General features: G+C 39.8%; 3 protein-coding genes across 5 annotated transcripts in view; 2 read left to right on the top strand and 1 right to left on the bottom strand.

The window, feature by feature from the left end:
* Positions 1-30: 30 nt before the first annotated feature.
* Positions 31-8,605, top strand: utp3 (UTP3 small subunit processome component). The gene is made up of 16 exons (XM_042508627.1): positions 31-230; positions 2,101-2,188; positions 2,846-2,902; positions 2,997-3,053; positions 3,139-3,259; positions 3,345-3,413; positions 3,520-3,641; positions 3,729-3,884; positions 4,015-4,086; positions 4,843-4,883; positions 4,970-5,066; positions 5,819-5,956; positions 6,052-6,194; positions 6,274-6,334; positions 8,253-8,360; positions 8,516-8,605. The coding sequence occupies exons 1-16, from the start codon at positions 214-216 to the stop codon at positions 8,603-8,605; spliced, it is 1,437 nt and encodes a 478-aa protein (XP_042364561.1). The 5' UTR covers positions 31-213.
* A 65-nt stretch (positions 8,606-8,670) lies between these two features.
* ppcs (phosphopantothenoylcysteine synthetase) lies at positions 8,671-11,666 on the bottom strand. The gene is made up of 4 exons (XM_042508637.1): positions 11,564-11,666; positions 9,734-10,268; positions 9,549-9,652; positions 8,671-9,371 (listed from the first exon to the last, which is right to left on the bottom strand). Exons 2-4 carry the CDS (start codon positions 10,263-10,265, stop codon positions 9,048-9,050), a joined length of 960 nt encoding a protein of 319 aa, XP_042364571.1. The 5' UTR covers positions 10,266-10,268; positions 11,564-11,666; the 3' UTR covers positions 8,671-9,047.
* Positions 11,667-17,963: 6,297 nt separating this feature from the next.
* foxj3 (forkhead box J3) overlaps positions 17,964-27,565 on the top strand; it is a 95,746-nt gene continuing 86,144 nt past the window's right edge. For 2 of the 3 annotated variants that reach the window (XM_042506792.1, XM_042506783.1), the window contains exon 1: positions 17,965-18,187. The gene's annotated coding sequence lies outside the window, so the exon portion shown is untranslated. Of the gene's footprint in view, positions 18,188-27,565 lie in introns of all 3 variants that reach the window. The other variant, XM_042506774.1, reaches the window with a different exon arrangement.

The following is a 27,565-nucleotide window of genomic DNA, read 5'->3' on the forward strand; positions in this document are numbered from 1 at the left end:
TCAAAACCACAGAAGAAGAAGAAATCCCGGAAGCACGTGGTACCACAGACCAAAACGTTTCATTTCAACTGAACGCAACTGGACTTTCACAGTTTGCGTTTCTTTTAATCTCCAGATATAACCACTGGCACTGAAACGTCTTATTTTCGTTTTCGTTGTAGCGTCCTGTGTTGTTTGCTAACGTGAAGCAAACAGGTTGAATAATTTTCCACCATGGTTCGAGCGAAAAGGTGAGTCTGGCTAAAGTTAGCTGACAGCACTGCACGTTTTTGATGTTTTCATAAACCCCAACACCTGCATGCACTGTTTTCTTGTGGTCATTAACAGTTAGGGGGGGACGTGTTATGGCACCATTGAGCTTTTTAAAGTCCTTTAAGTTGTCAGCACTAAACCAGGACCCTCAGGGTTCCCACCAGGACCTGCAGGACCTTTAAAGATATACAGACATCCTCTGAATGCTGCAGAGGTGAAAACATATTTACAGGACCGTAAAATAATATAATAATTACGATGTCGAAGTCTGTGTCCCCGTCGGTATGTGTTTCCCTGACCTTTTTTTTTTTATGGTTTGATACGTTTAGCGCTTATCATGTGCAATTAGTGTATATATGTATGTATGTGTATCGTTTAACTCTTGAGTTTTGCGTCTTTTTTTGTATTTTTATTTTTTGCTCTATTTCTAGTTTTTATTTTTTGTTTTTTACTTTTTATATTGTTCTTTTGCTCTCGAACATACTTTGCTTTGATATCCATTTGCTGCTGTAACAATGCACATTTCCTCGTTGTGGGACTCATAGAGGATGATCTTATCTTATCACTTCACGTTTTATTCCAAACCAAAGTGTGCTTTGGTGTGTTTTAATTATTTTAGCACTTGATTTTACTTGTAGCACTTACATAATTCTATTTTATATCATTAATATTTTATTTGTCTCATCTATTTTTTTAAATAAAAATATTTTCTTATATTTTTAATTTTTCGTCTTCTATTTGCCCCACTCCCCCTTTTTGTGTGAAATATTAATTTTAGATATTTTGTATTATATGCTATATTATATATTATTTAAACTGCAATTTTAGCACTACAACTTTGATTAATGCACCCAGACAACTGTAAACCATAGAAACTACGTTAACCAATCCTTCCTCTGCCCCTCCTGAACATGTGGACCAAACCCTTTTTATTTTATTGTTATTGTTTTTTAAATAACCATATATGTTTTTTATAAATAAAAACTCACATGCACCCGTGCCCCTCCCAAACCTAAGCACAGGGGCACTGCGCATTAACAGGGGGAAACTGCAGTACTTGATGGGCGAACACACTTCAACACAGCTATATCTCAGAATATTTTTGGGATAGCTGTACTCTTGACTAAAAATAATAAGAATATTTTATAAATGATTTTTAAGAACATACAATTGCACCAAAATAAGTGTTATAGTTATGTCAACAAAAATGTAGTTTGCCTTTAGATAATCAGTAAAAACTGATTGGAAATGATTAACACAGAGTGAGATTTAGATTGTGTGTTAAATCTAAATATTACACAACAAAGTAAAATCGATCAGTAGTACATATGCAGACATATATATGTATGTATGTATGTGTCTGATTTGAGAGAATGCCAGAAGTGTGCAAAGCGGTCATAAAAGCAAAAGGTGGCTACTTTGAAAAATCTAAAATATAAAACTGATTCTGGTTTGTTTGACACTTTCTTGTTACTGCATATTCCCACGTGTTCTTTCGTAGTTTTTATATTGTAAGTATTAATTTACAATGCATAAAATAAAAATAAAGAAAAACCATTGGATGAAACGGTGTGTCCAAACTTTTTACTGGTACTGTATATAAATATATATATGAATGAGTGAGTTGTTTTCTCCACCTGGACCTGTATTAGCTGCTATCTCTCCTCCACTCTTCTTGCTGTGGTGTTTGTCTCTCAGTGCTGTCCATCAGACCCCCTGCACACACAAAATATTGCCCTTATCACGATATGAACTTTTTTTTTATCCTAAAAATTATACTGGTATCATCATCGATGATATGATATGGCACACACTCAACTCTGTCTCCTTTTTTTTTAAATTGCTCAGAAATGTGAAGATACAGAGGCCAAAGAAAACAGAGCGATATGATGAAGATGATCCTGAAGCCTACAAGGACATGCTTGTCCCTGATAAGGTAAGAGGACTCAGCAGAAGATCTGTCACTGCTGCTACAGCGTTGTCTGTCTGCCCGAACTTCTGTTGTTTGACAGAAAGCCCAGTAAAGCATGTATGTGTGCTGTCGATACTTACAGTATGCTTCCGTTTATAAGAATTTTATGACAGAAAAGTGTTTAAAATGTGTTTATTTCATTACAACATTGCACAAGAGGGAAGCCCAGGGAGAACATCTAATAACAGAGGTTTAACATACTGAGAGCAAAAGAAATATACTGCACATTGAACACAACGGCATGTAAAACATGCGCCTACTTTCTCAGAGTCACACACGAATCCACTTTTTTGCTGCATCTTTCCTGCTTTCCTCTTCTCCTCCCGGGTTCCTTCACCTGCTCGGTAATTTCCAGAAAGGCACTAATTGTCTGAGGCCACTCAGTAAGCGCATGCACAGCTCGTGATCGGATGAGTCCACTTTCACCTCAGGAGTCTCTTAAACACTAAACAAGTTTAGAAATTAGTGACACTTTTCTCTAAAACTGACACTTTATTGTAATGTTGCTATCTGATGATATCTAGCCTCATACAACCAAAAACTGCTCTCAGCCTTCGACAAAATGCCACCACATCAACTCTGCTATGTTACTTTCAACACGTCTCGTTTTTTCCCTTTCAGAAATCGTCACAGTACACAAAGGACAAAATCGATGAATTTCATGATCAGAAGATCGCAGTAAGTTGACCTCAACAGTAGTTCTCTTGTTACTGTATGATGCAGTTTTTATCCTCATTTTTACCTTGTTTTTCCTGGGGTCTCTTTGCCATAGAAACTTCTCGCCAGCGGTGTTCAAATGGAGAGCGACGAGGAGGAGCTAGATGATGAGGTGACCGCTCTTGTGTTTGTTTGGATCTAACTTTAGAAAATTATTGTGGCTCAGGAAAAAATTAAAGCTTGGATGAATTTCTCAGGAAGAAGTGATGGCCCTGGATGATTCAGAGGAGGAGGAGGAGCAGCAGGAGGAGGAGGAGGAGGAGGAGGAAGATGAGGGGACAGACATGGAGAGTGATCTAGAAGGGAAAAAAGAAGAAGGTAAACATAAAATCATCTGTTTACGTCCAAGATTTCGCTTAATGTCACATTAGCCCATGTAACTGTAATGTGCTGTCTTCCTCAGATCTTCCTAATGAAATGGCCTGGGGCAACAAGAAGAAGATGTTCTACGACTCCGACTATGTGACCGCCAGTGAGCATCTTTTATCTCCAGCAGAATTATTCAGGCAGTTCATGATAGTTTTGTTGTCTGTGTGGTTAATGTCGGCTTCTGCAACATTTTAATTGTGTCATTAAAGAGGGGAAATCACAAGATGAGCTGGAAGCTGAAGAACAAGAGGAGGAAGAAGAAGCTAAAAATATCCAAAATCGTTTAGCTGCAAATCTGAGCGAGGAGGATTATGATTTAAACTTTTTGCAGGTATTAAATTATTTTAAATCTCTCCTGCAGTTTGTATACATGTGATGTTAGAGATGTTTATTTTAGTCGTTTTATGTCTAAATGTAGGAATTTGCTGTGGAAGAGAAGGATGAGAACAAGACTGTGCGAAAAGAGGAGAGGATCGTGAAAGACCTGAAACAGATGTCCCAGAAAGAAAAAATGAAACTTCTGAAAAAGGAATCACCGGAGCTGCTTGAACTTATTCAGGATTTCAAGACAAAGGTAAACGAAACGTGTTAACCAAAACACATGTAAAACACATGTAAGATTTAATAAGCCCAAAGATAATCACTTAGTTAGCACAACATGTCATGGATGTGAATGTTTTTTTTTCTCTGTGGTGTGTGTGCAGCTCAATGAACTGAAGGATGAGCTGCGGCCCCTCGCACAGATGGTCAAGGACGGAAAGATCCCACCAGGAAAGGTGAGCGCATGTGGCTAATTTATAACTCTGAATTTATCTGCAGACTTTTAGTGTTAAAGCAGCTATAGTCGATATTTTAGACCAGCAGTGTATTAAATGAAAATGTGAAAAAGCGTAAAACAGATAGCTCGTTATGATGAACCTGTGGTCAGTCTTAGTAACTGTTACCTGCAGACATCTACTAACTGAAATGATTGTGGAGGTCGTCTGTGATCTTAATCCCATGTAAATCTGTCATGGTTATAATTTGTCAAGTGAAAACTCTGTCACACATTACTGACCACATTTCACACAATGATGTAATGTAAGCAATTTTTAGGAAAATACAGACTTATCCTGCGCAGATGTGCTGCATGAAATGCAGACATGGGGGGACAATTTCTATTTACTTGAGATCACCTTAATACTCGTCCCATGCAAATAGGACTTTAGAGCAACAGCGACTCAGCAAAATTGTATTGTATAACACATCAACCTGTTCAACCTGTTTAAAATCAAAGCTGAAATGTTGGTTCCCATAAGCTGCTCAACCTGGAGCTGAGTACACACATTTAAATCTACCACAGTGGTACGATTTTTTAAAATATTTTACTTTAATTACTACAGTTTAATAAATAAACAGGTGGGAAATGTGATGTTTAGTGCTATATTTAAGCTTGTAGTGTGGATATGTGTTTGGGAGTAAAAAAAAACCAATAATAGTATTTGTAGCAATCAAGAATGTGAATCAGAATGATTTTCTCCTGTTTTCCAAAGGGTGCCGACTACCTCAAGACAAAACAGCAACTGTATCTCAAGTGAGTTGTAATTCAGTTATAATTAAAAGTTGCAGAATCACGTCTCAGTTGTCCATTGAATGACTGATGATTCTTTCTTGCTACAGTTACTGCACAAACATCAGTTTCTACTTGGTGCTAAAAGCAAAACGGATCCCTGTTCACAACCATCCAGTGATCGAAAGACTGCTCACCTACAGAAATGTAAGTCCACGTGTTGAAGTTAGACTGGTTCGAGATGATCCAGTCCTGCACAGAATCGATCACCGACGATCACTGCACAGTGTACGCCCGTTAGATTTCTGTCCAACTTCATCCCAACTTCATCCCGACTTCCTCTGACGTCAATGTGAACAACAATAATCTCAAGTGGGCGCTGCAGTTAGTCTCGAACGACTGCAAAACCCAGGGCATGATGGGAAACGCCTGGCTCTCAGCTGAATGGTTTAAATGTTGACTCAACTATATGTTGATACATTTAAGATAGATTTAACTTTTTTTGAATTTCAGAGATTTTGATTTTATTTGTCTCATTTGAAGGTTTTTGAGTACATGTTGTCTTTTTTATAAAGCCCACTATCACACATCATAGTTTGCCTCAGTCAGGAACAGGATCTGAGTGTTTTTGTGATTTCCTGTACTAACCGAAGGCTGCTGGAAATGCTGAAAACTGTCCTACTTGATTGCAGCTTTTTGTCACCGCTGCCTGCTTTTGTCCACTTTCCAGGCGAGGAGCAATTCATCTTGAATGAGCCTATTAACACCTGCTGCCAGTTAGAAATACAGTATTAGTGAATGTGTTTTCACCCTGTGTGTCCTTTTCTTTTGAACAGCCATTTTGTGCTGCTGTTTTTGATACTACCTCTACTGTTCACAGTTGCAGCATTAAATATTTAGGCTTGGGCATCAAATTAGCTACAGCCCTGTCTTACTGACTCTTTAATCCCTGCCTGCAGCTCATCAATGAACTGAGTTCAGTAGATGCTCGGCTTGCACCTCAGTTTCGCAAGCTGCTCACTGGTGAGGAGAAAGATACGACCACCAGCAGATCAGCAGAAGGCAAGAAGTCCAGAGTCTCTGGTAAAAAGGAAAAGGTGAGATTTTTTTCTTCATCCTCAGACCTCACTTTGAATCTGGTGCTGATGTTTGATATGAAACTTTAATAGTGACGAGTGAATGTTGTTTGCAGGATTCTGGAGAAACTGTGCCCGAGGTTGAGGAGGACTCTGATTCTGACTCTGACCTGGACGAGGAAGCAGCTCTGCGTTTCTACAAAGAGTTGGAAAAGCGGTCGAAACTGAAGCGAAAGGGCAATGAGCCAGAAGCTGAAGAGTACGAATGATTTGATTTTTCAAAATGAAACTTGGGACAAAATCAACTTGGGATCTGATAAACTCTCAATTTGTTGCAGGATGGAGGAGGATGAAGAGGAAGAGGAAGATCCAGATGCTAAGAGAGGAATCACTTACCAGGTGCGGCGTTACAACCACTCACACACTAAAATGTTTGTTTTATCAGGGACTTAAGTGCTCTGTCGCTACGACAGATTTCTGTCATTTGGAGTTCATCCTGGCCGTTTATGAGATTGGTGTAGACTTGAGGAAAAAGGGGAATGACAGAGGGCAGGCGGTGATGAGAGAGTGAGAGCTGAAACAGGGCGTGTGCGCGTGACACACACTGATTAGACTTGTTTTAACCACCATCATCAAAGCTTTTTTTTTTTTTTGAAAAATGTTTTCCCTGCTGAAGACGAGGATTGCGTGCAGCTTTTGTTTACTTATTTACAAGCTTTTCTACTTCTGTGCATGTGTTGTTAGATGCTGTATGCACGATGAGCTCTCCCTGCTTTTTAGATGTAGTTTTGGTTTTCCACCTCCTATGAAGAGCAGTACAGAGCCGCGTCTCTAAACGTCTCACCCAGAGTCCCAAACGGGCTCTGTGTGTCAGACAGTCGGAGGGAAAAAACAGAGCACAAACTAATTGTGCACAGAAAACTAGAGTGACTTTTTTTTTAGTTCAAAATATTATGACTTATTTGCAACTTTTCAGAGATCTCAGATATGTAGGATGAGTTTTAAATGTGTAGTAGGTCCTGAATATGAACAGAAAAGTTGCTTAAACTCTCATGAACTTAAGTCCAGAGATTTATTAATATATTGTAATGAATTAATGTGCCATTGACATGAAGAGGTCCAACATGCACATTAAAAGAGGTTATAACCCCACACAAAGGAAGACTGAAAAGTAAATCATGCCTACACGTCAGTTGAGATAGAAATCTATATATACAAATATATATATATATTTGAAAGTAATACAGATTACCATAAAGCCTTTGTGCATTGTATTTTGTTTTATGTTCATATTTTGAATTGTCACTCCATCACAGAAAACAAAAACATTTCCACCATAAATTGATGCATGAAAATTCCCCAGAATGCAGGAAATTAAGTGTTTGATGCGCCACATTCCTCGGGGAGACCCCCAACGTCATATGTGTAGGATACTTATTCTGCTCCTTTGAAGGCTGCTTTGTTATTTCCATCGGAACAATTCATAAGAACGCTGCCTCCGCGTCATCACTGCCAACTTACTGCTTTCCGATTGGCTGCTGTTTGTGATCAATTATTGGACTTAATTTATGTTGGAATGTCAAACTTCTAACCGATGTGTGCAAATATAATTTATATTCATGGCTTTTTTACTCTCTGAGAAACAAATGATAATGATATCCCAGCAGCTCAGTTTAATCAAATCTGCTATTTGACACGATTTGTAATGATGTCAGACACAACACTGTACTCAAGGAGGACAATTAGCCTACATTTTAATGATGTGGGGTATTAACCTGGATAATGGATAGGGGGGCACTGGCCCAAAAAAGGTTGAGAACCTCTAGTCTAGAGCTAAACTTGAGAGCTGCATCAGAGAAAAGCCCCAATGGTTCTGAAAATCTCATAATTTTATATATCGTGTCATTTGTTTAGCAGGCATCGAGAATATGTTTTACAAAATTGCAGGTGGGATACGCGACTTCACTGCAGTGTGATAAAAAGCCTTGTATTCTTAACCAGAGCACAGCTAGCCCTGTCAAAATCAGCCGCGGGAGGCGCATAAATACGGCTGGTTGTAGCTTGCATCTCTTGCGTGATCTCCTTTGATCCCTCTCTGTACTTTGGACTTTTTTTTGGTTGAATAATGCAAAGTGTTTCCAAAGTCATGGAGTAATTGTGTCAGATAATAGTGATCCCAATATTTACCCCAATATTAATGTGATTTTTGCCATAATCGATCATCCCTACTCCACAATGTATTCTATTCATGCATTCAATGTTAAACAATTTATTGCTGAACAGTTATTCTAATTCTAAGTATATATGAATACCACAGATGGCCAAGAACAAGGGGCTCACACCAAAGAGGAAGAAAATTGACCGTAATCCCAGAGTCAAGCACAGAGCGAAGTACAAACGGGCCACAATCCGCAGAAAGGGCCAGGTTTGTATTCATCACCTCAACAAAGCCATTTTTATTACACTGTTTAAAGCTTCCTGGGACTGTCTGCAGGCTCATCAGTTTGAATCAAGACTATCTGTTGATATATCAAACACGTTCCCAAGATCAATATTGACACTGTTGTTAATATTTACCAGGTGCGTGAGGTTCGTCGGGAGGAGACGAGATACAGTGGAGAGCTGTCTGGTATTCGAGCTGGTGTCAAGAAGAGCACCAAACTTAAGTAACAGAGCAAGAGTCCAAAATGTGCTACGAAGTCTCACCATGGGATTAAAAAAATACCAGTCAGCAGTACTTGGAACTGTTTATTATAGGTGTGTAGTAAAGCATATCACTGAATTATTGAACTGTCAGTCAGTTGTAGAAAAATCATGAAAATGTTTCTGTTTTAGATTGCTGCGCAGAGTGAATAAACATTTTACAAACTTTCAATAACTTGCATATTGTCCCTGTATAGACACACCATTATAAGCTTAAAGGCCCGTTTTCAGAGCACGTGTAAAGGACAAGGGAAGGCATGACGTGTTTGCAGTTACAGTTATTACCAAGGTTATGGAACATACTGAATATACAGTATCTTTTCAGCAGAACAGGCAAATATGAAGCGAAACTCAGGATCAGGTAAGAGCAGAGACACAACTTACAGCTGCGTCAACATGATGAATCCTGTCAAACCGCTTGTGTTATGAACTTATTGTGTGCCGACGTCAGGTTGCTCACTATCCTCTCCTCTATCTCCACCTCATTCTTTACATCCTCCTCTGTGAGGATCAGCTCAGCCTGAGTCTCGGGGGTCACCACCACCACGTAACCTCGTCTAGAGTCCAGCACGTTGGCCACGACCGCCTGGTGCCTGTACGTGTCCAGAGCCCGTCGAGCCTTGTCCAGCAGGATGGTTGCGTCTGTCTCCAGCTTAAAAGATATGACAAAGGCCTGAGGTGCCCAGTCCTTCACCAGCGGGGACAGTATCTTCGGGACCATGTTCATGCTGAGCTGAAGGGGGAAAAAAAGTAAAGATTATAGCGGTGAGTTGGGGCTGGGCATTTTGAGGAGGAGGAAGATGAGAGAAATACAGCAGAACCGCTCTGCTGATGGGCCCTGCTTAATGCACACATGAGCATTGCCATCTTGCAAATCTTACTTGTACATTTGCTCTTTTTTTCCACTCACTTGAAGAGGTCCATTGGAAGACTGGATTTTGTGTTCAGGCATCTCAGATGCTGGGATGTAAAAGTCCGACACAGCTGCAGCCAAATAAAACATGGCCTTGGACCCTGAGTGCAAAAAAAAAAACATTTAGGGGTAATGAAAATATGCTTGGTAATAGCAAAAACTTCAACCTGTAAATGTGTTACCTATTGTGCTGAGTGCCTGCGCTGCTGCTTTGAGTAGATGCAGATACTCTGACAGAGTGCTGAACTCAACGGGCAGAAGGAGTTTGCTTTCTTTCACTTCCTGGTATTGCCTAAGTGCTTTGGCGATGTTGGGAAGCACCTGCTGGTTAACCACCACGTCAGAGTTTCCAGATTCCCCCTCTCCCCCTTTAAAACTGAGGGCATCCAGCATGTTAATGGTTGAGAACATGCGTGTGTAGGGGTAGAGGGAGCGATGCCTGTGAAGGAAGATGACTGCGTAGCCGGAGTCTATGAAATACTCTGCTGAGGAGGCTCCTCGTCTGCCGCTGCTGAAGTTATCGAGGAAGCGAACAGTGCGGGACTCGAGGGGAACCTTGGTGCCTCCTGATGTGATGAGAACCACCAGGCGACCTGCCGCAGCATGATGCTTGGCGAAAGCAGCCATCTTCTCTTTGACCTCCTCGACATGGGAGGGAACGGCAAATTCTTCAGCTAACTTCCCATCAATGGAAGATATTCTGGGTTCAGCCATCGCCTGATGACGGAGAAAGAGAGAGGACATCAGCAGGAAAGAGGATTCAGACAACAGTCAAACACAGACCTGTGTTTAATGGGGAAGTTCTGCATATCAACATCAGTTTAGCCCGCCTGTTCGACCTGTTGTGTCATGTCCTTTGTGGGGCTGCCCCTTGAAAGTCGAAGATTTGAATCATCAGTTGGAGGCCCTCAGTCCACTGAAATAGCTTCAATTCAAGGAGTCTTTTTCTTTCAGTGTTCTTTAGGGACATTTTGGTCCTCAGACTTGAGAGAGAGTGAGCGCTCTTGAATTTCATGCTACTCTTTGATACACGGAGGTGTTCACAGCAGCACAGAGGAGGAGATAGGAGAGAATTTCGGCTTAAAAGTGCTAAATTTACAGCCCATAGCAAGTTAATAGGACACAGCGCCTGGCTTTTGTTTGATATCTAGTCTTAAGCGCCATAAGCTTGTTTACTATATTACATGGATGCCACTGACAAACTGAGCTTCCAGCAGAGCCCGTTCAGACTTTACAACTTGTTATGTAAAACAACTGTTGAATATTTATATTGAACAGCCAAATCTGATTCAGCTGGTATTATTCTCAGTCAGGTGCAGCCCTAGTCTTTTGTGAGTCTTGTGAGTTTTGTGAGTTTGTGAATCTAGTGTATGTTTTGTCCGTTCTGGGCTACTGTAGAAACATTGCAGTGTGCACTGGTGGACTCTGTGGAGGAGGACCCGCTCCCTTAATAGATGGCTCATTCTAAGGTAACAAATATAAAACCATTATTTTCAGTTGATTATATTTGGGGGGGAAATTATATTCCATTTCTGCAAATACATCCCCCTAAACCTACACACTGGACCTTTAAAATAGTTTGAACAATAACTGAGCGGTATATACGCAGACTTTCAAATCATAGTATTTTGCTAGATTTTACAGGATCTTATTAAAGCTAACAGTAACGTTGTATTATAGCAGGCGACTCTTTATAAGAGCCCAAACTTTACAGCAGCATATGCACGAACCATATATTAACTGAACTCAACATTTGAACCTTGACCTTAACATTTTGCGTAATAAAATAAAATACCGATTAACTACAGGAAACCAAGACTCTTTAGTTAATTATGTCAAGGACAAAATAAGTTAAGTGAATTTATCTGCAAATGTTCAGTGATATGAAGAAGAGCTGGTGAGTCTTTACATACACGGTACAGCACGTTACGTCATCTGCTATTAGACAAATAATTTGCCACTGTGACAACACCGTGAATGAAACAAAAACAACGTTTTGTCACAATACTTACAGATAACACAGTTAAATCTCCTACTTTAGATGTTGATGTTGTTCTCAGTCTGCTTCGAAACAACTTGTGCACTTCCTGAAGGCAGTGAGATGAATTCTTTGGTCTTTATAAAGACAGAGGAAACCCGCCAGCGCCCCCTGTGGTCATAAGCGGTACTGCAACCACCTCAGCTCATGGTATTTCTGAGTAAGGTGAAATCATGTAGTGCGTCATTTACTTTTCTCACTTTCATATGAGGTGGTAGGCTTTATGAACTTTAGCATCACCAGTGGCGCACACAGACTCCCAGAGGGCACAGGGGGAATTTTTTCGTAAAGGGGATCTTTTGGGCTGGACTGTCCCCCTGATTCAAGTGTCATGGCAACAAAACACCTTTTAATGTTTGATAATGATCTGAAATAGTCGGAACTCATCAGATCGTCTTTGTGGTCTCCTTTGACTATTTTCTATCTATGAATAGTTTTAAGAAGTTGTCATTTCCTCAAAAGGCTGGCTGGATCTGGGTGCATGATGTTCACAATGCTCGTTTCTGGTGAGTTTTTTAACTATATACTTTTTAAAGGGAGACTATTATATTAGGACCTATTTATTTAAAATCTCATATGTATCAAAGTTCATATCTGAATTTGCAGTTAGAAAAACGAAATGCACCACATGTGTTAATAACTTTGAAATGTATTTGATATAGTTTTTCCTGTTGAGTGTGTTTTCTATTTTCCCAAAACTCCATGCAAAATAAGAAACAACCAGGGGGCGTTTTTAAGATTTGAGGACACTGGGGGCTTTGCCACGACCTCAGCAGGGGGTCTAGGGGGACCCTTCCCTGGCATTTCTTTTCTTTCTTGTTTTTCCCCTCTTTGGTGAACAAGCTCTATTTTGATACTTTTGTAGACACTCTGGCACCTTAATTACCTTTGTTTTATTAATTGTAATGAGGGAAAAAAGTAGTTAGTAATTAGTATGAACTTTAGAACACTTCTCAAAATGCTATCATTAAAAATGTGTCTGCTAGACTTGGAAAACAGTTCAGTGCATATATTTATATTTAAGTATGAACGCAATGACTTATTATTTGGTCTCTTATATTTGAAAAAAATTATATAGCCTATATATTTAGATGCGGGCCTATTTATAAAACATTTGGGGCTAAAGCCTCAGATGCCCAGGTTTAACAACACTTCTGGAAATAACTAATTGAGAATATTTCTGTTATTGTAAACTCACACACTTGTTTAGGTTAGATAATATTATAATCATTAGCTATACTTAGTCGGTCGTCAAAATGTTTTGCAAACAAAATAATGTGTGGGCCTACCAGGTTGTTATACATTTAGATAGCTACTACAAATTTGCCATTTTGCTCTTCACCTATTTTTTTTTGTTTGTTTTTAGATGATCATAAATCATTATTCTATTGCGACATCAATTCAGCTATAACATCTCCATCTGCAGAGACTGTAAGGAATTTAAATATATATATATATAATTTAACCTGAAAGAATAGATGTTGGTTTGTTAAATGTAAAATTATTTTGGAGAGAATGTAAAGGCTGGTTGGAAAACCCGGCACAGAGGGATTTTTTCGGAAGTTATGTGGCTTAGACTAACTTTCTGACTGAGTTTATCAACCTTTTTTCCTCTAATGTCTCAGATAATCAGCGTTAGTGATAGGCCTACCTCCATGAAACCTCTGTGCTTCAGTCTAAAGCGACACCTTGCGCAGAAGCCGGGCTCGTGATTACTGAAGGCTAAAGGTTTTAAGCCAATTCAAAATGATTGATCATTTTACCTCAGATTTTATTTATTAACTGCAGTCTCTCTGATTAACCCACAAGAGGCGCTGTTGTCCTGCGAGAGACGATCACATTTTTTCTGCATATCTGCTTTGCTTGATGCAAGTGTTGATTAATCCGTCACATTTCCGCACAGTTAGTGCTGTGTAGGTTAATTTCATGTTTATAAAAACTAAATGGCCGTTTTTTCCCCCTGAGACATCATCAGTTAAATAGAAAATAAAAGCGTTAGTTCCAGTTTTATAAAACTCCATTTGGACTTTTGTGCTCAAGAGGCACTTTGTTTAAAAATGAAAAAGATAGGCTACGTAAAATTTAAATATGGCCAAAGGTTAGTATAGCCCAATACAATCCACCATTGGATTATAAAATATTTTAAATTGAAATACAGAGATACTAGGCCCATAGAAAAAATAAAAAGACTATGTAGTTTATAATTAACTTGTAAAATAATTTAAAAAACATAAAATGGCAATGACTGTGTGGGTTTTAAAATGGAACTTTACAGGCCCATTGTTTTCCACTCGATTACGTGTTTTCTATATTTTTGGCCTACACACAGAAGCTGTAGTTCTGGGTGTAGACTGAAAGAAACTATAGTTAGTCAAACCATAAAGTAATCTTTCAAGGCCTCAACAATAACATGTTTCATAACTTTGTCATAAGAACTCATAAAACAATTAGTTTGGGCAAGTGAACCATCCCTTATAGTAACTTTATTTTTTCCATATCATAATAATATACCATACCATATTAATGATAAAAAAATGATATGATAACTCAAATGTACCACATGAAATCATGTGATTTTTCTTTTCTTTTATAAAAAATAAAAATATGATCAGGTCAATGGAAGCTTTCTAGATTACTGAGGATCAGGGCTGTAGATACCACTGAGGACACTGAGGTCATGTCTTTGGTATTTTTCATTAGCTGTATTAAATAAACTCGAGTGCAGTTTATGCTGTACAACGGATAGTTAGACATTTTCTTTATTCACTATATTTAAATGAAAAATGAATTAATGACTGAGTTCAGTGTTTCACCACTAGAATTTAAACAACATTTAGACCATGATGTAGGAACTCTGGGACACACTAATACACAGAAAGTGAATTAATAAATTATAGGTTATTTTTCAGTAGTAGTCTGCAACTAAAACTGTGCAATATTCTTGTGTGTGGTAGCATATATATACTGTCTCCAGAGGAGTTGAATGCTTATACAAAATACAGGCTTTTATATAAAATAAAAATCGGCCCCCACTGCAATACTTGTTAGGGGGACCTATATAAGCTTTCTATGTTCAACCTTTTCTACTAATTACATTATTCTGTTTAACTAAAAAATACACTCCTAAAAGGTGTATAGGTTAGTTTAATCGTGGACTACAATCTCTTATGTTTTTCATCAGCTTCTTTATTACTTATTGCCTTATTAGCACAACTTTCATATTTGGCACGACTATCATTAATAAATTGTAAGTTATCACTAATCGGTTAACTAGTTGTTAATAGTCTAAATCATTAACTGATAGGTTAGTTATCATCCATTAATAAGAACAACTTTTAGGTTGCTAGGTTATATATAAAAAAAATCCCCCTAAAATGATCAGGTAATCTTTGTAGCTTTTTAACCAATCAGATGGGCCCTTAAGTATGTATTAATAGATTACCATCATGTAGCCTAATAACATTATTATGGTATATTATTATTATATTAATAAACAGAAAGCATACACCACTTAGTGAGATTTTTCACAACCTGGAGAACCCAAAGTTTTTCTTGGCATGACACTGAAAAAATGTAAATGATTTATCAATCTTTAATAGCCTAAAACCATTTATTACAACATGTAAACCTTTTATCAGGGGTTACTTATCAGACAGAGCTGCCAAAGTGGACAACCCTATTTTCTGCATGTATTCTGTCGCCCTGTCTTCTGTGCGTTGTTTCTTAATTTCTTTTTTTCTTTTTTTTGGCATGATTTTACATTATTTTAAAGACGGGTTTGGAAAGCATGTTTTCTTTAAAAACAAACACCAAAATTACATCATTTATCATTGCCAGAAACTGTAAAAACATGAATTATAATTGGATTTCGAATTTCTGATGGTCATTGGACACAACGTGCAAAAAACATTGGACAGAAAAAAAACCCAAACATACCCAAATCTGAGTTTAAAATAGTGATATTTCATCAGAACCAGCATACATTACAAGAGTGAAAAACCAATACTTTTTTCAATTCCATGAGTTTGTCTTCAACTTTTAACTTAAGAACACAAAGGAATAAGTTTTATAAAATATAACTTATTTATGGTGGAGGGAGGTTCATACATTTTCTGAATCAATGGTGGATAAAGTACCTGAAAGCCATATTTGAGTAAAAGTACAGATATCTTACCAGAAAATGGCTGGTAGAAGTTAAAGTCACCGATTAGAATGTTACTTGAGTAAAAATCTTAAAATATCTGATATTTAAAGTATCAAAAGTAATTTTTAATATTAAATGTAACTAAATACTGAAAATAAATGTATAGGTAAATGCTAATAATAAAAAAGTAAGTGGTCAGAATTTTGAGAATTATGCCATAACATGTAAACCATATTTAAAATGGACTATGACAGTAGATGAAAAACTTTTTCTTTTTCTTGAACAGTCCCAAATCTTGAATTGAAGGATGGTTAAAAATACGGTTAAAACTCATAATTATTCAGTGTCAGGCTGATAATGTTAACATGAAGCATGCATTTCTGATATTCTTTATTAGAGCTGGTGTCTGGTTGAAATACTCAGCGGTGTAATGTAAAAAAAGTGGCAATACTTTATAACAGTACTTAAAACTTAAGCATTTTCTAGCTTCAGGGAAGGTCAACCAAAACCAAAAAGCAAAAAAAACCTATTAAAAACAAATGAAGTGAAACCCCAGCCACCTCCCTCCTCTAATAAAGCACCACAGGGATGAGGTTTTTCTGCAGGCCAACCCAGAAGCTAACGTCACCCTGGTTCCCTTGTTAAAAAGCCTATGAGATTCCGCCATTAGATTTTGGATTAATACAGAAAATAAGCTCTGTGGTAAACAAACGTTTATGATACTTCAACGTTTTGTTCAGTAAGATAAACTTCACAAATGAACACCACTTTAATGATTCTTGAAGCCTAAATGAGGTAAAAAGCTAATGCTAAGCTAAAATGAACTACACTGCAGTCACGTCACCACCGTATTGAGGCTGTAAAGCCGTATTTGGGGTGATGACGTTCTGTAGTCTCATTTAGCCACTTGTTAGCAACCTTATTTTTTAAGACACATAAAAGCTTAAAAGTTTGCAAGTGGGGTATTTACTGACAAATTTTATGTCATAGAGCAAAATGTGTGTTTTAAGTTTGTGTTAACCACAGACCTTATTTAAAGCTTCTAACCAGAAACCCATTCAAAAAAACAATGACTTTGAGAAAAGAGAACCAGAAATGCTGAAATGCCAACGGATTTCCTTTTTTTTTTTTTAATTTTTTTTTTATAATTAACAGTTTTGTAACCAAATACACTGGTCTATCAAAAAATTACAAATAAAAATAGTTACACAAGTGGGTACAAACCAGACAGAGAAAAATAATGTAAAATAATAAAATAGCCATAAGTATGAACACACGCAAGGGTTTACCTAATTAGTTATATAATAAAGCTATATGATTTGAATAAATTAATGGTTTTGGTTTGTTGATTACAATTATGTTAAGTTATATGTTGTTTTAAGATACATCACTGTTTTTGAAAGTATTGTGAGGGCAGTCTCTTTATAAAAATGCTTATGAGTATAAAATGTAGCTAAGATAGTGAATAAATTTCCTATATAGGCTACTGTTCATTCTTGGAGAAATTTGGATTTTTTAAAAATAATAACAACGAATTAGGTTCTTTGAGTGGAATATCTATTTATATATATAGTGTATTTGATAGGGGCAATGTGAATTAACATATTACAACTTCAGCCTGTTACAAACAAACTGTAGTAACTAATGTTTCACATATAGAGATAATAGATTTTGCTAGTCTCCAACAAAAATACAAAAAGATAAATATTTACATCAAGATGACATAGAATACCAACATACAGTTACAGTTAAAAAGACACAGATATCAATGTTACATAAAGTTACAACACTCAACTAAAAGACATTATAAAATGTTCTTGCTAAAATGTCTGGAGATCCGACTGACTGGGTTTTAGGACTCATGACTTGGGTGCTCTATGAATGAAGAACAGTCCCTTATTTATTTGGGTATATCTAACTAATTGTATGATTATATTATAATTATAAATTACAGTCGATTACAGTGCTCCCTAAATAAAGCTGATTTGCTGATCAATTGCTTGTCAGGCAAGCGCGTGTGTGTGTGGGCGCACGCGCTGCTGTTTCCACTGCGGGCTTGTGCGTTTGACCGCGCGCTAGTTTCTGTGGCGGCAGGGGTGGTGAGAAGGAGCGCGCGAGAGAAACCTTCATGTGCGTCGTCGTATGTGAAAGTAGTTCCGGGCACTTAACCCAAACGGGGGAGAGTCCCGGATGTTGGCTCGGCCACCGAGAGAAAGGCGAACTGGAGAAGGTGGAGAGAAGCTGAGGAGGGACGCCACGGCACCGCGGGCACACCGGCGAAGCTACGGCCACGGTGCTTCTTTGCACAGGGACGATAACGTCAAGAGCACGGGACACTCCTGGGGAGCCCCCGCTAGCTGAAGAAGAGGAGGTGGAAGAAAGGGGAGGGGGCAGTTACTCTGAAACTACCGTCAGGATTACAGAGAGCCACCGTCACAGCAGCTTTCACCCAGAGTAAGTGAGCTACACGGGCATGGAAGTTGAACTAAGGCCCACGAAATGGACGACTTTAACGGGGAAGTGAGCTGCACTGAAGTTCTGGGGATTGAGCCCGGTGAACAGGCCTTGGCACACAGCTTTCCGCTCGCTGTGGGTGCGGGGACACCTTTTTCCCTCAGAGAGCCAGTCAGTGTTTCCCTGCGGTCAGTGTTAGTACACCCCGGCCGTGTTGCTGTAACTCTCTAAGTTGACAGCTCTCGCGTTAGCCTGCTAGCACCGCCGTGCAACCGGTGACAACTGACAGGGCAACTTTGACAGCTAGCTAGCCAGTTTTGGTAGCCAGCTAACTTTAGCTGAGCGCTGTCGGGGCTCTCTCATGGGCCAGGACTAGGTGTGTGTGTGCGTTTTCCTCGCATTAGGTGGATATAATGACCTATCCCAGCCCTCCAACAGCTATCGTTAGCTAGCTGTTTGGTATGTGAGACGTTGTGTGTCCTGCATGAACTGTGCGTGTGTGTATGTGTGTGTGTGTGTGTGTGTGTGTAGAAACCCAGTGTCATTTGGCTTTCCTGCATGCTCTGATGGTATTTGACTCACAGCTGTTGCAGTGTGTTTTCTCGTCTGTCAATCGTGTGTTTCGCAGGCGGCTGGTAAATTCCTTCAGAAAAATAATGATCCTCGCATGAAAAACTAGTCGATCTTTATGACGAGGCGCGGGTTTGTCATGTGGCCGGACAATCAACAAGTGCAAAGCATGTTTCAGGTGAATTTTAAGCAACTGAATTTGATCTCGGGACTGTGTCTTTACCTCTGGTGGTGGCATACCCTTGTGGATTGCCCTGAGATGGCACAGACGGTGTTGCAGTTAAATATTTGGACCTGTGTGCAAGACATTTCTCAGGGCATGCTTTGATGTTTCACCGGTTGGTGTGTGTGATCGCACGGGGCAGACACTGATTAGTTAATGCTACGACTTTAAACTAAACAGCTGTGGCATTTGCGTGCAGCTGTATACAAAACGGTGCCCTTGCTTTATCCTGACGGCCTTTATTAGAGGATGGATGACTGAACTCTTAATTTGCCCCGCTGTCAACTTGTGCAAGTTTTATCAATGAAGTCACGTTGTTATTTTAACGATGGAGGTGCAATGAGGTGCAAAATGTTAGCTGCTCATCTTTAACTCCCATGCTCGCAAGTTTATTTTGTCATAAAGCCAGCGTGAAAAAGGTTGAATTTATGACTAAAACAAAACATTATAAATTCCCCCGAATATCCCAGCCCTGCCAGACCTTCTGCTTCAACTAACAAAATGCCCATAGCGTTAGTCAGCACCCGCAATCAAAGGTCAGACCTGGTTTGCTTCTTAATCACCCATCCTTTAAATAGCAGGCCTACAGCAAGCTGTCTGGATCGAGGCTATCTGTGCATGCAGCTGTAGAAAGACACATGGTGTTTGAGTTTTGATGTTACTCCATCCAGGTAAGCAGAGCCAGATAAGCCCCATATATCACGTTATCTAAAAATTAAGATGTGTCACTCTATCTTATTTTGTGAATTGCCCTGCTGCTGTAAGCTGCTCTCTGAGAGGCTCCATGTGCACTTTATGTAAATCGGCAACTGTCTTTTAAGAAATACTATAATCCTTGAAGCAAATCAGGTAATTCAGCTTTTTAGAAAAGAATGTTTTTACAAAGAATAATTCATTTCAATTGAAACTATGTGAAATACAACAGTGGAATGATTGGCATAGACGGCGGAAGTGGCATCTTGCAGTTGTTTGCTTGCTGGCTGTGAAAGAATAGACCTAGAGAGCAGCCGATGCATGCTTTTTTGCGTGCAGAAATATGAATCATGGCAAACGTTGTGGTAGTTGTTCCTTAAAGGTCTACTCTATTATCCATCAAATTCTGTAAGTTTATAGCCTAAGCATTTAGTTTTGTTCATGATGGGAGATGTTGTGCAGGCTGAGACTTTTAAGGCTCCTCTTTATGCATGTTTTCAGTGATTTATAAGCCTTTTTAGTATAGTTGTTATTTGCTATTTTACATCAAATCAAACTGAGCAGAGTTAGTAACTTTTTATGGATCCCTTTCTTAAAAACAACCTCAAGGTTTTGATGAATGGTTGTGAAGAAAGAATAGAGAAGATTACACATCTGTTTAGTCTCAGAGTAACCATTTAAAAGTGTGAATAGGAGGATGTGATACTGCTTCTCTTTAATGGCAGTTTTAGCCTGCAGTGGTCTTTGAAAAGTCTATTGCCTAATGGTTTAAAATACACAACACCTACAGTTCTCCTCCAAGGTCTTCCTGTGTTTTGTGTGTGTGTGCGTGTGTGTGCGTGTGTGTGTGCGTGTGTGTGTGTGGTGCAGGTTGCACATTCTTCTATCATCTCTGAAGAAAAAATATGTTTTCATTTTCAAAGTGTAATTTAATAGAATAGTGACATGATATGGGGCTAATTTGGATAGATGTCAAGGGTCAGCAAGCCACTATAAGAGAGTGAATTTAGACCAGGTTTCTACTTTTTTCAAATACCAGCTCCTCATTTGGAATTCAGTATGTGGCCTTGTGCCTAGCCCCGTCTCACTGAGAGGCTTTTTAATTTCTCCCCTTGTTGAAGTGATTATTCAAATGGCCATCCGTGAGATGCAGTTATCAGACTCCTGGTGGTAGTTGAGCCTGTGGCAACATGAATGCCCATCACAGCCCCCCTCCCCACCACCCTGTGTTGTTGGACTGCACCCAACAGGTACTCTCTGTAGCAACCCCTATTAGACCGCCACATCTTACCCCTCAGGCTGGAAACCTATTGTGTTATGCGATTGGCAGATGGCAATTTATTCATGAGGACGTCTGATATATTTTTTTGGCATGGTGTAGTCGTGATGCTGTTGGTCAAAGGCCTCTTTTTATTTTTTAAATTTTATTATGATGACTTATTTTTGGTCGCAATCCAAAGTTGGCTTGTTTCAATTCCTCTGCTTTGAAAGTTATTTCAGCTTCTTCCTTTTCACTTCATTGCTCATCATCTTGTCCTTCAGTGCAGTTTTCACCTTGGATTTAGCGAAAACACCAGGATCTTCCTTTTCTTTTTAACAGCTGTTTACTCTGCGTGGAGGCTAGGTCGTCCTCTAATGCGGCTCAGGCCAAATGACTGGACAGTTTTGTTAGAAATTCCACCCTGTACTCTGGTTATATATCCAGTGTGAAGTTTTGCTCTCATGGAAGCCGCGTTGGTGAGAAGGGACTGGCAGTCTTCATTAGCAACGCCGTGCATCACTAGAATGCAGATGAGCTATGAAGCCATTCATCTGCTGGAAATGCCTCCCTGATTCCAATTTGAATCTTGTTTGCAGTCACATTGTGTGAGCCCACTTCTCCATGTTAAAGAAGTCTCTTTATGTGAGAGATCAGAGGGGGATAATTGCACTTAAGTGAACCTCATTTAGTGCTGGCCAGAGCAATTACTGTAACTGCAGTTCTAGGCGTTTTTTGGGGCCTGGAGCAGCTGTCATTGAGTCTCTGTAGCTGAGATATCAAATGGTGAATAGAATGACATTGGCATGGCATCATGGGAATGGCAGATCCTTGGATGGATTTTAATTAGTTTATGCAGGTTTTTTGCTCGGCTCCTTTTTTTCCCATCCGAAGAAAAGCGTAATTAAAAATGACAATTAGAAATGCATTATTTTAGCAATGATTGAAAATAAATTATTCTCAAGGTGCTGTAAGGTGAAAAAAGCCAGTACTCTTTCTTCAGGCAAAACCCCACCGGGCTTGAGGGAGTTGTTTTATCATTAATGTTATTCAGGAGCCAAATTTTGAGTTTTGCTCAGCTGGGTGCTTTAATCTATTTTTGCTGTAAATTAATGAATTTTTAAAGAGCCCCTCGCTGGATACGGGTGGATGTGGGAATGCAGCACTGGTTCAGTTTTCAAACAAGCCTCTACTCCACCGTCATCCCCACCCCTCCACCACCCACCCTCCTCACGGGATGGAGAGAGTGAATTTACTGAAGCACTACACTTTCATTTTTTATTCATCCAGCAACACACTGCCTAGTTCTCCCCCCCTCTCCTAGTCTATTGAGTTGAATCTGTCAGTGAACTAGTCCTATATGCTCCAATTCACGTCCTGGGTTGGAGTTGGATGTGGACATGAATCGGTGAGGGAAGCATGTGATGTTTAATTCAGCTGGTTCACTGCCTAATATTATCGGCACATTTGCTCGGATACATGTTTTATCTGAAAGTGTTTAGCCATTTATTTCCCCAGTCTGACTAATCAGGGCACTTCTTTCTACAGGGGAACTACTGTAACTACCCACACTAGGGCTTACTGGGTAAGTTTAGAAAGTGTAGGAGAAAAGGGTGGGGGTTGGTGGGGAATTGGCGGCTCTTGTAGTGCACAGTGGTTTCTGTGACTCATTCCAGCCTTGTGGTAGCAAAAAGACTAATAAATTTTGTGGCAAGTCTATTATGAATGTTCGGCTTAATCTTATCTCTGCATTAAGTTCAGGTCTAAGAACTGGATGAGGTACATGAACCGAAGTGCTTATATAAAAATAGAATATGTGTGACATGGTTTCAGTGCACTAAATGTGCAAACGAAATCAGGGCTTACAAATCCCCTCCATTAAAGGGGAGTTAATGTGGTGCTTAATGACATGTAAGACAAAAGATTTCAGAGTAAATGCACTGCTGTGTCATTTGAGATTTTACTTACTCGGGTGCCAACGAATAACCACCTCCTAAACGAACAAGACTGGCGTGACTTTTCAATGCCTTGCAGGATTTGATAAATTCATCACATTGTATGCTTTGTCCTTGAGTTTTGATAGGCCCTTGGTATCAGTGTATTTCTCTTAAGCTTTTTTGTTCTTTACTCAGTAGAAGCAATTGATATGCTTATATGATTCACACTCTAAGGAGACTTTCGAGCTGTGTGCAGGAAAAGAAGCTCGCTAAGCTGACACAGCTTAAGTAATAAGAACGGGGCTTTCATCATAGTATTTGGTATCTGTTTTAATCATTACAGTGGCTCCTGTGGCAGATAGAAAATTCACTTCCAGGTGAGATGGCGGAATACCAAGAGACAGTTTTAATAAAGAAGAGATGGGGTTTTCTGTCAGTTTGAACAGGGAAATTTGAAACTAAAAATGGTAGCACCAACAACTGGCTAAACAACGCAGCTTTGTCTGCAGATCAGCAGCCACAGAGTTGTTATTTATGACAGATTATACAAAAAGGGGCAACAGCTTCTGTACTAAAACCCCATAGAGAAATGACAATTTAATAACATTATATTCCCAAATGTTACCTTCAGCTCCCTTCTTTGTACTGCTAGCATTTCGTGGAAATTTAGAGGTGATGCTGCGACGATGACAAGCTTAGAGTCTGCCATAAACCAGACTTGATTGATAATATGATAATCTCACTGCTCTGTGGTTGTAGGTGCATGCGAATGAGCACAGATAAACGACACTGGAAGCTATGTGCAGTTAACTGGAACTTCAGACTGAGGACCGGGACTGATATTGACTGTTGATTTAAAGAGATAGGAGGATTGTCTTGTCAGTCGCAAATTTACAGCCAAGTCTCTTAGAGACACTTACAAAGTCCAGCTAAAGAAAAATCAGTATATTTTTTCCGACATACTTATTGAACTCATGTGAAAAGACAGGGAACTGTGTTGAGCTGAATTGTGGAGTTAGACCGGTAAACTGTTTTTCAAAACACACACTGCCCCCAAGCTGAAGACAGAGCCACCGCGCAGCTACAGACTCCTGTTAGCAGCATAACCAGTTGCACAGTAACATACACATCCAATGCAAAAGAACGAGAGAGCTGTTGCACAGCGACAGACTCTGGTTCAGCAGCTAATCACAGCTAATGTTCGCACAAAGCACACACCCAAAGCAGTAAGTGCCGGTGGGCGGGGTAGGAGATTCGCTCCTAAACAACTGAAAGGTAGGTTAGTGACAGATGTTCTGTTTGTGTTTATATAATAATGTATTGTAATTATTTGACTGAGAGAGCTCAGAGAGCTTGCAGAATGCAACAAACTCACTGCTCACTCACAGGGTGAACGGAGCAACACTAATGTACAATATAATGCTAAGAGCTTTTACAAGTAACCGTAGTTTCCGCTCCTTCAGCAGACACGCCCTCAGTGTCCCAGAGCAGAGAGTACAGCTCATTTTTTAATGATTTTGAAACCTAATTTTCTTTATACTTGCTGATTTTTTAAAATAATGTAAATTTGGCTGTGTGGTAACATTTTTCTGTAATGTGACAGACTCATTACACAGTTTTGTTTTGTTTAGTTTAGTTTAGTTTAGTTTAGTTTAGTTTAGTTTTTTTGCTTTACCCAGACTTTCATTCACCTGCTGAAGATGGTCAGTAATGTTTGGTGGGATAATCTCTTCTGAAATAGGTACTTGCTTGTTTACTGTTGGAGTATTAGTATTCGTAAAGGCAGTGTGCAATGCAAATTGCAATTATCTCTGCCCTCATAGGTTTATTGGCTTAATGCTGTGCACAGTGTGTGTTCGCTGTGCAGCAGTGTAGTAACAGTGCACAATTTCCTATGTTTGAATGTCAATCTGCAGACTCAGAGAGGAGAGTCAGAGAGGGTCAGGTTTAATTAAGTCCACAGTCCTAAGCCTGCTTAGTCGGGTTAAATAGTGGAGTCTTGAGGACGTGGTTTACTCCCACATCACTCACGTTCACCCTCTGCTGACTGTATACTGGTGGGAGACGGATAATTTATCATCAAATCACAAGACGGCTCATTTCAACTGATCAGACCTGGAGGCTGTGTGTAGCTTCTCCATTTGTTTTGTGATTTCAGACAATGTTAATGTGGGCCGGTCCAGAAATAGCATTCATGTAGAAGTTGGAGACTGTGTGTGATGTGGTGTGTGAGGCTCATGATCTGTAGGGGCGAGTGCCAAGTTTTGCAGATGTGGTGTTGGTGGAGAAGGAGCTGCGGTGGATCTGTTTGCCCCGATGATTTAACACTTTTGCTTCATACGTCTGTCTCATGCCTCATTGTCGTCTGCATGCTCAGCAGAATTGCACGTCAGAACCTCTCTGTTGTCGTCATTTGTCGCTCTTTTTTCTCCACTTATAACCTGATGGATTAGCCTTAGATGTAGTACTTGGAGTCTCCATCTGTGATTCAGAAAACCCCTAACAGAAGCCAAGGATTCTCTCGGTGGAGTTGGAGGAAATGTTGATCTGTGTGGACCAGGAAACCCACACAAATGATGACTCGCTCTTGCCCCATCATTCCCACCCCATCCCTCTCTCTTCCTCTCACACGTAGTCACTCTCTTGATTAGTGTTTAATTTTGTGTCCTCACTTCTTTTTCTTTATCTCTCCCTCTCTGCGCCATATTCTCCTGTGCTCTTCACTTAGCAAACAACACGTCTGTGGAGAATTCTGAAGAATGCATCTTGTTACTCAGATGAGTCATACTTCCTCTGGCCTGCATGCCTCTCCCTCAGGGTGGATGAATGAGAGGGCGGAGAGGTTAGCTGGAGGAGGGGCTCAATGGCTGAGGCGACGTGGTTTGTGCCAGTTGCCCAGTGTAATTAAGAAAGTATCTGTGTGCTGGTCACAGGGCCTGAGACGTGCACATCAGTGCCAACTCAAAATGCGGTTGTCCCTAGGTGGCTGTGTGACTGACGGCTTTGACCACGCTGAGTCACCGCCTTCAAAAAGGAACTGTTTGGAAATCTCATGCCCGGATCTGACCCCACAAGTCAGCCGCTCTGCCAAGGTGCCGCGGCCCTGGGAGGAAAGCCCGGGGCCACGGCTCTTGAGAGACACAAGACTGCACCTGCAATCTGAGAAATCTGCTTTATTGATGGAAATGTATATGGTGGGATGTAAAGACTGTAGAGGAGTTTGTATGCCGTTACGAGGCTTAAATGTTCCTCAGGAGGCTTGACTGTGATATAAATTTGTGTGTGTAAATTTATGATGCAGTTATGTGTGTAACACTCCAGTTTTCTGGTTTTAATTCCCTTAACTTCAGCATCCAATTTTGCTTCATATTACATTGTACCACAAAATGCACAAAGTTGTAAGTAAACTTGATGATTATCTCTTATAATACTAATGAAAGAGTATCAGAATACCATTAGGCCCTGCTCAGCTCTAGCGCCGTCTCTCCCATACCTGCTCTGCTTGGTCCCCTGCCAAAATCTATGACTCACAGGAGACTGAGTGACCTACTTTTTAAGTCTTCTAGGAGTGCCAGAAGATCTTTTTTATTTGCAAGACAATACAGTGGGTAAATATAAGTCAATTAAAATGCACTTAATGCACCCATTTTTGGATTTAAGCACCTAAAGGCTGTGTCAGCATGGCAGCGACCTCAGAGGAATCCCTTCATTATCACAAGGAAAGAAGATATGTAGTAAACAGTTGATATCTCATTAGAAGCAAACTGAGTTTAAGGCCACACTGGCTCTCATCAAGCTAATTTAAAAATATAACTCATTTATAAGTGCTCTCATAATCCTGCAATATCTGTGTGCTTTTATATTGCACATTCCCAGTTTATCCAGGTTGTCGGAGATTATGGTCTCTACATGTAGACAAAGCATTTATCTACATGAATCAGTGAAAGTTGCCTCAAGGCCTAGTCAGTTTGTTTTAGTAATGTTAGAGTTTTGGCTGCGCTGGCAAGGTAAAGTTTGAACAGTTGCTCTTAAATATTATATGGATTAGGATGCTAGATAAAAAAAATTCAGTACAGAAGCAGTCTCCCAAATGCCTGGCTTATAGTTTGCCTACCTCTGAAAAGAAAACAAGGGTGGGATCAAAGGCCATAGGATCACTCTGATGGTTTGAGCTGGTTTTTGATTGGAAAAAGATGCCGCTTTGCAGCAGATGGAATTTCCACTTTAATCGCTAATTGCCGTTTTTTGGTCGTGTTGTCTCTCATTGAAGCAGAAACAAGCTGTGCGGCTGAATGCGGTGTCTTGGCTGCTCTTTTCTCTTCTACAAGGCTTGGCTGCTTTGATATGTCAGTTTTGTTTTAGTCTGCCGCCTTCGTCTTGACACGATTGGCCCCGCTCGCTCCGACCTCCTGGAAACCCCCCGGCATGCCCGCCCCAGGGTGTGTGTTCAGTCATTTATTCGGCTTCCTCTAAAAGACTGCCATGCCTTCACTTCCCCCTAGTTTCCCTCCTCTTATTAAGATGCAGAAGGCAGAGCAGCGTTTGGTCTGAAAGGCATAGTGCTGGGGGGGTTACTGGTGTGTACAGTGGGGGGTTAGGGAGAGACTGTGAGCATGGGGACTTTAATGACTTAATGTGCACTGTACAGCGCGGCCACACTCCTGCTAAGTTCTGCAGGCAGCTCGCAGTGCTCTGAT

The sequence above is a fragment of the Plectropomus leopardus genome, chromosome 2 (assembly GCF_008729295.1).
Source record: "Plectropomus leopardus isolate mb chromosome 2, YSFRI_Pleo_2.0, whole genome shotgun sequence".
Classification (NCBI taxonomy): domain Eukaryota; kingdom Metazoa; phylum Chordata; class Actinopteri; order Perciformes; family Serranidae; genus Plectropomus; species Plectropomus leopardus.